The sequence below is a fragment of the Hylaeus anthracinus genome, unplaced genomic scaffold (genome assembly GCF_026225885.1).
Source record: "Hylaeus anthracinus isolate JK02 unplaced genomic scaffold, UHH_iyHylAnth1.0_haploid 26368, whole genome shotgun sequence".
Lineage (NCBI taxonomy): Eukaryota > Metazoa > Arthropoda > Insecta > Hymenoptera > Colletidae > Hylaeus > Hylaeus anthracinus.
Window position 1 is genome coordinate 1 of NW_026534995.1, and position 12440 is coordinate 12440.

General features: G+C 37.4%; 1 protein-coding gene across 3 annotated transcripts in view; it reads right to left on the minus strand.

Moving 5' to 3' along the window:
* Positions 1–3342: 3342 nt before the first annotated feature.
* Positions 3343–12440, minus strand: part of LOC128893196 (protein kinase C, brain isozyme-like) — a 33185-nt gene continuing 24087 nt past the window's right edge. For all 3 annotated transcript variants that reach the window (XM_054154014.1, XM_054154017.1, XM_054154016.1), the window contains 8 exons: positions 12024–12177; positions 11417–11645; positions 10732–10863; positions 9148–9413; positions 8432–8633; positions 7780–7968; positions 6310–6450; positions 3343–5449 (listed from right to left, as the gene is read on the minus strand). In XM_054154014.1, coding sequence (XP_054009989.1) covers positions 5297–5449; positions 6310–6450; positions 7780–7968; positions 8432–8633; positions 9148–9413; positions 10732–10863; positions 11417–11645; positions 12024–12177 — 1466 coding nt within the window. In that variant the 3' untranslated portion in view covers positions 3343–5296. The remainder of the gene's footprint in view (positions 5450–6309; positions 6451–7779; positions 7969–8431; positions 8634–9147; positions 9414–10731; positions 10864–11416; positions 11646–12023; positions 12178–12440) is intronic.

The following is a 12440-nucleotide window of genomic DNA, read 5'->3' on the forward strand; positions in this document are numbered from 1 at the left end:
GCCACAAATGGGCAAAATATTATCCCGAATAATAGACGACGAATAAACACGACTCGCGACGGATTCATTTCCACCATTTACTCGATCGTTTTTACTCCGTTATTGAAACATTAATTTTCACTCGACCAGTAACGACTAAAAGGTTCCTTTGCATCTTTTATTCGTTACACCAGATTTATATCCGAATTTTGTCCATCTGTGTTTTCAATTCTTCGTATTCTTCCACTCGATATTTTCCTCTGGGTCGTTCTCGTCCTCGATGAGCCGAGCCGAAACGGGCCCAATAAAAAGGCTTATATCACTAGAGCAAGGATTTCAGGCACGAGAAGAGCATTTAGGAAACACCGAGGCCCTTCCACGGTTTCGAATCAACGGAAAACGCGAAGATACGCAAGCGAAGGGGGGACAACGAAGAAGACACAGTGAATTATTTCGAACGTGGATGCACAATTCAATTTTTTTTTTTTTAGGGTCATACTCGTCTGGATCGGGTCGAGACTAGTGATGGGATCGACGCAGTGATTAATTTTATAATTAATAACTAATTTGTCGCTAAAACGATGTTTATAAAAGTCTACAGTACCGTTATTCATTATTTCACACTCTGTGCTGTACAACTATAATTCTAGACGCCCATGTTCTTTGCAGAACGTTTGCAAGACATTTCGCGACTGTACAAATAATTATGTTTTCTATTTAATAAAGTATTCTCGAATACAACGTATAGGACGTAAATGTAAATTTTGTTAAAACAATTTGGCACTGGATGGGTTAAAATATATCTAAATCTCAGTCAATGGGTATTAACTTCGTAACGTTAGAGAACAAATATTTCTTTCGTGAAAAGATTATTTTTTCCCGCTTAATAAACTATTTTCGAATACAACATATAAAAAAGAAATAAACGTCAACTTTGAAAGAACAATAATTTGGCACTCAACGGGTTGAAATACTTCTCGACTCCAGTCAAAAAGCATTAACTTCGTAACTTTAAAGAAAATATATTTCCTCGCGAAAAAATTATTTTATCACGTTTGCCCTTTTACGCTAATCAGAAAATCTAGACGGCAAAGGGTTAATAAAATGTTATTTGAACGCAATATATACAAAATGAATATCAATGTAAAGCAATAATATTCAATGATATTCGGTCGGTCGAAATACGTCTCGATCCCATCGCAAGTCGAATTGGAAAAATAACACAATAACAGGGGAAGCGAACGTGAGCTAACGCGTAATAGAAACTAGAAAAGACAACGTCCGATTCAACGGACAAACAAACGGGCGTAATTCGTTATTATCTTCGCGACGGCTAAGCGCACGTTAATCATTTGTCAGCACCAATTATCCGTAACCAGACCCGGGCACTTACGAAATAACATTACTCGAAGTATTAGTTCAAATAACACATTATTTCAGGTTCATAATTATTTTCATATCTTTGATCTCTTTTAAAATAACACTATTTGAAATATTATATCAAATAATACGTTATTTTCTTTTTCATAATCATTTGAAATAACTGTTTGAAATAATTGTGAAATTGTTCTTCGAAACGATAGGTAGACCTCTTTTTCAAACGGTTATCTCCAATAGTCATTTCAACGAAAATATACCCAGGTCTGTCCGTAACATCCATCAACGACTCGACGTATCCTCGCCTCGCAAATTATACTTACAGTCGTGTAACTCCATTACCGACGTAAAAATTGTATCGAATACGTGCCACGAGAAGCAACGAAATCAAATTCGAGACAAGATGCTACGGTGGCTCCGTGCTTCGACAACCAATTAATTTCAGAGAACAAACGTAGTCGTGTTTCAGAAGTTTCCTAGCGCGCGCGCACGCGCGCGTGTGTGTGTGTGTGCATGGATGCACCCAGTACTGTACGCGAGTAACCAGCGTAAACGTATATTATATGTACGACGCACGAATCGAACGTTCGAATCGCTAATAAAATTTCAACCCGTCATGAGAGCTGAGCACCTAAAGGCTCGTTTCTACGTACGTATTTTCACTACTTACGAAGAATAAACCGACGAGGAGTGCAACGTTAACGAAATACCGATAGAAATTTCTGTGTATCGTGTAATAGATCGTAGTGGTGTAAGTGTCTGTATACGTACAATGTACAGGCTGCTCACTATAAAGCGTTACAAGCTATCTTCATATAAACCAACGTAGTATATTAGAAATAGAACGGTTTAAAGAAATGTGTTTCAGTTTTGTAAGACCTAGCCAAGTAACAAAAAATTCATAAAAATTTATTACACACTAGAAGATTGAGCACCCCTGTATCATGTAATTATAAAGAAAAAATTATGGCGATATCTTCAGCAGTTGCTGAAAAAATAGCTTGTAACATTTTATACAGGACACCTTGTATACGTATATGTATAATGATATATATATGTATATATATATATTCATTCGTTTATTCAATGTACCAACTAATCGTGGAAAGTGGAACAGGCTGTGACTCTATTCTAGGTGAAGGTACAAAAAATTGATACAGGACACAGTTGAATTCTCTAATAAAGACTATAATAATAATAATAATAATAATAATAACAACAGTAGAAGTATTAGTACTAATGGTAATAATACGTCTTTATTGTATCAAGATTTAAGGTTAAGTTTAGAAGCAGCACCCAAGATGTGCCTCGCGTAGGGCTATATATTTTTTCTCTCTTAATACCTAAATGATGGCAACGTGCACAAAGCATGCATTCATTTTACAAAATTTTACCTTTCGACAACCTTTACCTTTCGTTTATTCGATCTTGCCTGCGTCAATAATTCAAATAAATAAATGGTAGATATCCCGCCTAATTAAAACATAAAAGTCAATAGAATTTCATACATACGTCCGGTACGAAGATGAGGTACAAATATATGTTATAAGCACAACCTCGAAAATTATCTTCTCCTACCACAGTTTAAATAAAATAGTAAACGAAACACTGATATTGTCTTCGCGTAAATCGATTCTTCTCGTTGAAATATGATCGCCGAAAACGGAATACGAAATGTTTCGTAATTTATGTCTGCATTCAAGCACGCCATCTGAATGTTGAAATATGTAGTTATTATGTTGGATTACGTAGTACCTGAGCGTGACTATAGTCGAACCGTAAACCACGTCGTAAACACATTTCGAATCGTCGTCGATTTTGTTTGTTAATAATGGATTGGACCAGTTTGAAACGTACAATAAATGCTGATAAGTAGAAAATTGATATGTACCGGTACATTTGTGAGATACAGTGAGCGTGGATGGATGCCGTAGAGACACGTTGTATTGAATATTCTGATTGGATGTAACCGCTACAAAGACGTTTTCGTAAGGTATCTGAAATCTAATCTAGAAGAGAAAATTCAAAATAATTATTCATTTAAAACTGCTATTCGATTTAAAAATGTACTGAAAAATTTAACAAATTAGAAATATTCAAATCATAAAATATGAAATATCTCGCAAAATTACATTCTCAATAGTCATATTTGAATACTTTTATATGTAGAATAACGAGAAGAATTGATTTCTAAAAAAAAATGTCAGTGGTTCTGTTCACTCGTAGAGGACTTGTAGTCTTTCAAGTGATACCACACATTTTCATATTATTTATCCCTTTTTTTGGTTCTTCTAACAACTAACTTGTGCTTAATTTTTGCATTTACTTATTATTCATTTAAAACTGCTATTCCATTTAAAAATGTACTGAAAAATTTAACAAATTAGAAATATTCAAATCATAAAATATGAAATATCTCGCAATATTACATTCTCAATAGTCATATTTGAATACTTTTATATGTAGAATAACGAGAAGAATTGATTTCTAAAAAAAAATGTCAGTGGTTCTGTTCACTCGTAGAGGACTTGTAGTCTTTCAAATGATACCACACATTTTTATATTATTTATCCCTTTTTTTTTGGTTCTTCTAACGATTAACTTGTGCTCAATTTTTGCATTTCCTCTGCCGTGTCTTGTGTCATTCAATATGTTAGCTATTCAAAATCTTCCACACCTTCTTCAACTGTGTCCGTTCATTAAAAATCCTAGCTTTATACGTATATCTTTTAATTTTGTACGTAACTTTTCAGTTTTTTGCCCTTATAAAACTTTTTACGCAGTCATTTTTGTCAAATTGGATTTGCTATAACATGAAATAATACCTTCCTTTACATATCTTGTTTTTCCCTTATAAACTTGTTCAATTATCCGAACTAGCAACACTTCATTACTAATGTTTCTCTAAAATTTTACATATAGCCCATATAGCCCATTTGAAAATAACTTCCTCGCACCTTTCTTCATTTTATGTTTCTTTATCTTTTCCCATATCTAAATAATTATTACACTTCACAAAGTATATTAAATCTGAAGATCGTAAATAAATCAATCGAAAGGTCGTGCACTTCTCTCAAACACGTGTAATTGCACTTGTTCTAAATAAGCTAAATTATAATACACCCATCTCGAGCGACTTACATCCGATACAAAAATAAAAAGAAAAAAAAAAAAGAAGATAAGATTTTATTTACCTTCTCGCGTCTATCTTCTCCATCAATCTTTCAACGATTTTCGCGTAGAAAGAAGCTACAGCCTGTCCCAGTTTCCACAATTACTCTGTACATTATATGTATATGTATATATATATACTCTGGAAGGCGACAGTAGAACTTACTGAAGTAAATGCATAATAATGTACGCGAAGAACGAGGACAGCAGTTAGGAAATTTTCGCGGTTTCATTCAATCGTGGGGCAAGCACGATTTCCCAACGCGATCATTTGCAAGTTTTATTCTCGTCCTTTCCTCGGCTTAACCTTGCCACGCTTATCGGATTCGTTCGACGAATCCGTTCGACCCCGATCAACGTCATGTTTCAACACCTATTCTAGCGCGACGCTACCAACGTGCACGCGAACACACCTTATTCTTTGGTAAAAATACGCTCGAGAAGTCGCGTGTTGACTTTTTGATAAGGTGAGAAGTAAAAAGAAAACAACGATGGGTCGTTCGGATGTGCCTGTACCCGTGACGATTCCTGGAACCGAGACTCAAGCAAACCGAAACCCAAGGCATACGAAGCGGAAAAACAACGAAAAGAGAGTGTTTACAGTTTGGATAGAATCGTGGGGGGGGGGGGAGGGGGGGGGACGGGGGGCGGGGGAAGGAAGAAGATGACGGTGAAAGCCCTGAGTAGCAAAGAGGAAGATGAACCCCAGGAAATGGCGGGGAGGAAACGTATGGCGAGGTTACAACTAACGAGAAAAAACTCTATCCGTTTAAACGTGTTGCACGAACTCTGGATTGAGAAACGAGAAACCCATGAACTCTGTCTGGTCCAGGTTCATCATGAACAACTTGTCCGTGGGTGTCAAATCTGTCTTCTCCGATGTGAACTGTTTATCGAAGTTACTCACGTCCTTGCGATGTTTCTGGCGAACGAAACGAGAGGCATTAGCGTTCCAATTGCGCGCATACCGTCGGTTAGATAAAGTAATCCTCGCTTGTATGTCACGTTCAGGATCGTCCTAGTTGGTTGTTACTCTTTATCCTGGCGCTTTGGCAAACTTTGTTCGCTCGCGACTAAAATTATTAACAACCAGGCCTTAACAAACACCTTTGTAATATTAATATCGAGGATCATCAAGCTAACAAACACACTTCAGAATTGTTCCCTTATTAGTTTTGTGATTAAATTTGTTTCTTGACAGAGAGAAACGTGAAGCATACAACGAAAGTGTTACCTTTCTTAAATTAAACACAAACGAACCGATCCATGTGACGACATAGAAGCAGGGATTATTGTACGTATTAGGTTGTCCCTAAAGTTTCTTTCGCGAGTATACACTCAATTATTTGATGTGATCGTGTTTATATGAATAGACAATCTAATTTCATAGATATTCATGTTTGTAACAGTAACGGAGCAAAATGAATCGTGCACAATTCAGTGATGTAACATAAAACATAAAATATTCCGCATGTATTGCTTATTAATAAAGCGAAAGAAACTTTTGGCACAACCTAATAGATGAGGCATTTAAGACAACGAAAGAATTAATAACAAAGAGCGATTCCTAACAAAACTTCTTTAGAAGCGTCAATGGTATTCCTAGGCCACCGTTTAAAACATTTCATTTCATCGATTAAAAAAGAATCACGACCCGATGTTCTCCCATGAAATCAAACAGCTTTTGCCTCGTGCATTCTTCGCAATCTTCGAACATAAATGGGTTATCCGGATGGGTTGTTTTAAATGCCTCGACCTGCATGGGAATGCATCGATACTCACGATCTTCGGTTTGAACGGTGGTTGCACCTCGCGATTCTCTATCTTCTCCCAATCGATGCGTCGGAAGAACGCGTGACTGCGTACATCTTCCTCGCCCCGCAGCCCGCAGCCCAATCTCTTCACTGGATTCTTTGTGAGGAACTGAACCGCGCGAAACGTACATACAGAGTGACTGCTCGTGAAAGAAATTGCAGTTTAACACGTTCGCCACGACGTGTTGCACACACGCGACGCATCGATTGTTGCGAAAGACGCGCGTGCCAAGTCTGGCATCGACCGTTTTTTATTTCAGTCATTAGAAGGGATTTTTCTTTGGAAGTAACCGTCAACTGAACAGTGATAGCGAACGTGTTGCGGCAATCCCTCGATGTAACGCTTTAAGGGGGTATTATCGTCTAGAAACTTTAAACATTCGATTTTTTTTTTTTTTTTTTTTTTTTTGCATTTTGTTATCATTTGGGGTTTTGAGAAAGTGCCTCTAAAATATTAATTCGAAATTCGTACAGCTCTCATAGTTACAGAGGCTTAAAGGCTGTTCACTAGTGTTAGTGCTAAATGTATAGCAAACTTTAAACGCGTTTTTCTCGAAACGACAGTTTTCAAGTCGGGCGCACACGTTTTCCTCAAAAACTATTGGACCGACCGACTTCTGGTTTTACACGCATTTCGAGGGCACCATCGCCTATGGTCTGAACTAGAATTGTACCGATAGCTTGAATATTTTAACTCTGCTCTCATATTTTAGTTAGCAATTTTCCGGGTTAAGATTTCATTTTGAAAATTAAACCTTAATTTTCAAACGGCTGCGATTCCGATAAAATATTTCGTACTTACTTAATTCTAGTTCAGACGATAACTACATTCATATAGATTGAGAAGAAGATTTATTTTTCTGTCTCAGACGACTAGAACCGCCACAGCCTGTGCGTCCGATTGAACGAGCGTCTCACGCCACAACCTGCATAACAGCGTATAACTTGTACAGATTTCAATGAAGTGTTTCATAAAAATTTGTGCTGTTAGTTGAAACGTGTTTTATTATGCATAAAAAACACTGGTACTGTAGGCTTGATAATTTTCGCAAAATTAATTCCTAAAAATTACTGAAGAAACAAACTTCTAGACGATAATACCCCCTCAACACGTTGGTCGCCATTCGCGTCACGAATCATCCACTAAGGAAAGTTTACATTTCTGTATTTTTCAATATATCCTCGTGAAAGTATCAACAATGGATTGGCGAGACTTTCCCGATGAACGTATTTATGCGTAACTAGATACCGTTATTAAACATATAATTAAAAATATTTCAAACCGTATCGTGTTTGTAGTCATTTTCATCGGGAAAGCCTCGCCAATCCATTAGTAATACTCTAATAATGATATATTGAAAAATACAAAAATGTACACGTTTATCTAAATGCTTGTCGTTACATCGAGGGATTTCTGTGATTAATTGTGTGCGCTCACCGCTTTGCAGATTTCCCTGGCCTCTTTTGAAAGACTCTTCGGATAGCTGACGTTATGATCCGTAATGGCGACGAATAACTCTTCTTCGTCCTCTCCATCGAAAGGAGGCTGACCAACGAGCATTTCGTACAGTAGAACGCCGTATGCCCACCAATCGACCGACTTTCCGTATGGTTGATACAGAATGATCTGCAACGACAGAATAAACGTATCGATTAAACGTACAGGCTTCATGGTGGAGTCGTTTGGTGATGTAGGAGTCTATAACGAAAAATAAGGCACGAGGATTCGAAGCCACGATCCTCGGATCCACAGTCGGCCGCTTTACCTACAAGACCAATCCCGTACCCTACGTTTCGTGTTCTTATTTGACTCCTTATTGTTGGGTATGGGAGGCGCGGATACTACAGTGATAAATATTAGGTTGTCCGAAAAGTTTCTTTCGTGAGTTGCATTCAATTATTTTCTGTGCCAGTGTTTATACAAATAGACAATCTAATTTCTTAGACATTGATGCTGTAACGGTAACGGAGCGAAATGAATTGTACACGATTTTGTAATGTAACGTAAAACATAAAATATTGTGTATGAATGAATTATTAATAAAACGAAAGAAACTTTTCGGACAACCTAATATAAAGGTTAAACCGACTTCTGGAGCAATGTAGTCTGGTGTCCCGCAGAAGGTCTTAGTGGTCTTATCGCCAGTGATACCCTCTTTGCACATTCCAAAATCGGCGATCTTGATGTGACCGTCGTGATCCAGCAAGACGTTGTCCAGCTTTAGATCTCGGTACACGATGCCACGGCCGTGAAGATAGAACAGACCAATTGCTATTTCTGACGCGTAGAATCTAGGGAAAAATAATTTTTAACGTGATATTTTCTTTTTAATTATGGAAATAGTAGCTGTGGTTTATTTAACATTAGGCTTACGGAGCGCGGTGAATTTGTTCATTCCGAATTTCACGAGGTTTTATAAGAGTTAAGAAACCATTTATATTTTTCGTCAACCACTTATGCTGACTTTTATCCATGTAAAAAGGCAGGCATATATCCAAATTCATTTTTGTTCGATCCTCCTAATTAATTTTAGTAAATCGACTTTATTTGTCAAAGCATTACTTCAGTAATGGAAACCTGATAAGAAATCTCTGTAAACCTAGCGTTAACTTTGTTTTAGGGCAGCGTCGATGGTTTTGTGAGTGTTTCATACATTTATAAATTTATAATCGTCTTAACATTTTTAAAATGTCTGACTGTTATAAATGTATAAATTTGTTGTATAATTGTCTGATGGAATCATTAACCTTGAATAATTAACCATCATTTACGTATTTGTAGATAGAAAATGCAGGGAATGCTTACACTGCCACTGGCTCTTTGAACTTTCCGCACTGTTGTATCTGGTACATCAAGTCTCCTCCATTGACGTACTCCATCACGAAATACAGTCGGTCCATAGTCTGGAAACAGGAGTGTAACTGCACCAAAAACGGTGGCTTACTTGATAACGCCAAAACGCGTTTTTCGACCATGGTGCACTCCACGTCGTCGTCCTGAATGATAATGTCCTTCTTCAAGATTTTTATGGCGTACAGCTCGTCGGTACCTTTTCTTTCCGCTAACATCACCTGAAATTCGTTGCGTCGCGTGAATACTGCAGAACTAGAGAGAATGTTTCCGGATGAAATTTAAATTTGGCGAAACAAATTTATGAGGAAAGTTGTGTCGGTATTTTTAGAATTTCGCTATTTGCGATTCTAGGTAATTTATTTACTACCAGAATCCCATAGTTTAAAACATAGGGTTACGTCACTATTATCAGGATTTTATTATTAATAACGCAAGGGTTATTTCACTGTTGTCACGATATCATATTACATAAACTAACTGTAGACTCGGTAGATTGAGGATATTTATGTACTTATAATATTATTGGTTGTCCAAAAATTTCCTTCCATTTCCTTAAATAGTAACACATACACGACATTTTATGTCTAATGTTACGTTATTGAATCGCGTACGGTTCATTTTGCTACATTACTGTTACAACATTAACATCTAAAAAATTAGGTTGTTTATTTATATAAATAGTGTCACACAAAATAACTGAGCGCAAGTCACGGAAGCAACTTTTGGGACAGCCTAATAAATACAAGTATGTATAAAAATATATGAAATATCAGTAACGATGTAGGTACAGATGTAGAGCGTTGATAAAACATACTTTCATTTAAGTTCCAGTTCTTCTTCCGTATTAGAAAAAATATTAATTTGCATAGACATCAATAGTCGACTAATGAGTAATAGGATTGCTATCGTCAAAGTGCACTATGTGAGAATTTTTCTGACTGTGAACATCGCTCAGAGGCATTCTTTACAGCTCGTAACTGTAGATACTTAAGTCTGATTCCCACCGGGGCTCAAGGGGCGTAACGCTCAAGCGACGATCACGCTGCGGTCACGCTCATGGGACATTACACTATTTAACGACCGTGGTCGAGTTAACTTAGGCAATACAGTCGCCACGTAAAGTGAATCCAAGTTTACTGATCGAAATAACACGGTTTAAATCGTTTCCTTATAAGAGGGATCGTAAACATCGCATAATTTCCACCAATCTAGAGGTATGTCCACTTAACGCGTTGGTCGCCACGTCACCCACAAATGGGTGACAGGACTTTTTGTTAAGAAACTAAAAAAGTTAATTCCAAAGGTAAGAGGCAATAGTGAAAATGAATCCGGATAGGATTCGAAAATTTGACGACGTTAAAAAATTCTGTACTACAACGAATGTTAACTTATCTAATCTTCGATAGTCTCGAGACATAATTTTAACTTTGTAACAATTTTCACGAGTTTCAACTTGGCAGCCAACGTGTTAAACATCCCGTCCCTAAAGTCTAGATGAGAATTAGATTCTATCGTTCTATCAGTCAACGAACTTACTTTGCCAAAGCTGCCCTTGCCAAGCACCATGAGGAAGTTGAAGTCGCTCGCCCTGATCAAATCGCTCTTGCCCATGTTGTGAGGCACCTCCTTGTCCTGGGCGGTCGTGGTCTTTTTCGTGACCGAGGTTTTCTAGAAAATTAAATTTCTTCTTTCAAAACCGATCTATGTAGAAGGAACCTCCAATTCAGGGAATTGGATAACCTAAACATCCAATAGAATTTGAAATTTTGCTGAAGTGCAGTAGTTCGAGTGATGTTAAGAAATTCGAATGTTTTTTTAAATAATTAACACGTTGATCGCCACGTCACCCATATGTGGATGATAGTGCTTTTCACCGAATAACTAAAGATATTAATTCTGAAAGTTAAGCATCAAAGGAAATGAATTTAAATGAAATTCATGCATTTTGATGAAGTTACAAAAACAAATACCACGATAGATGTTTGATCATGTAGTCTCCAATAGTCTGGATAATATTTAATCCTAACAGAAATTTTCAAGAATATTTCTCTAGCAGTCAACGTGTTAATTTGCATACCAATAGAAAGAGACTAGCGTGACTTGAGCTACATTTTCGCCCAGTTAAACATTTTATTTGGAATTTTCGAGTTGCCAAACTTTCAAATATTCTCAGCTCTATACCGTCGAACTGAATTTTTTAAGACAATTCCGGTCAACGTACTCGCATCTTGACCTTCAGCTCCGCGAGGTCCACTCCTTCCTCCGGCACAGGTACATTGTAAAAATCTCCTTCCTCTTGAGTGAGGAGTTTGAACCATCCACTGGCTGGTGCTTTCATCAGCTCCGAGATCCCGAAGGACAGGGAGCCCATGAAGTCGTTCCTGGACGTTCGATCCCAATCCCAAACTTCGATCAGGAGTCGTCTGTCTTTGTCTTCTGCTTTCAGGTCGCTGAAAGAACAAACTCTTGCCAATCGCAAGAAACATCGAATCGTCGCTAATCGTGAGTAGCGATGCTGTACAGTCTCAGAACTTCTAAAGTTGAATTTGATTTAAGGTCACTTTTACTCTACTCTGTACAACTTTTCGAGAATCAAAATCCCGTCAATTCCTACATTTAATATATCCAAGATGTTCGAGACATCCAACGTTACGAAAATATTCCGGTGAATTGAAAAGGTCACGTCTTTCAAATTGTCAAGATCTAATTTGGTCCGATGACGTGCTCGATATAACACAGACTTCCATAGTATTCGCTTGCTCGACAAATTTGCTCGGGCAAGACCTTTTGAGAGGTCATCGCTAACCGTAGGTTAACGCGTCACTTACAAAATGATTGTCTCGTTCCATTCTGGGTTTAAGGAGGACTTGATTGTCTTTGTTTTCTTCTTCACGTTGTCCGAATCCGGGATTAACTTCAGCTTGACGTAGGGATCCGACAAGCCGTTCGGATCCATCGGAATGAGGTTTCGCCCCTGCTTCACTGGAATATGGCGAACAGAATACGTGAGGATACATTTGTTGCTTTATTTTTATTACGTAGGTAGCTTATTAAAGGACAAAAAATTACTACGTAATAGCGATACCTGATACATGATAACATATGACGATATATGATTGGGTATGATGGTGTACGATGTCACACGACGATACATGATATTTTAATGTAACATGTGATAGTACTTAACGATTTGTCACGATATATCTTAATATATGATAAAGTACGATATGTATTAGGTTGTCCAG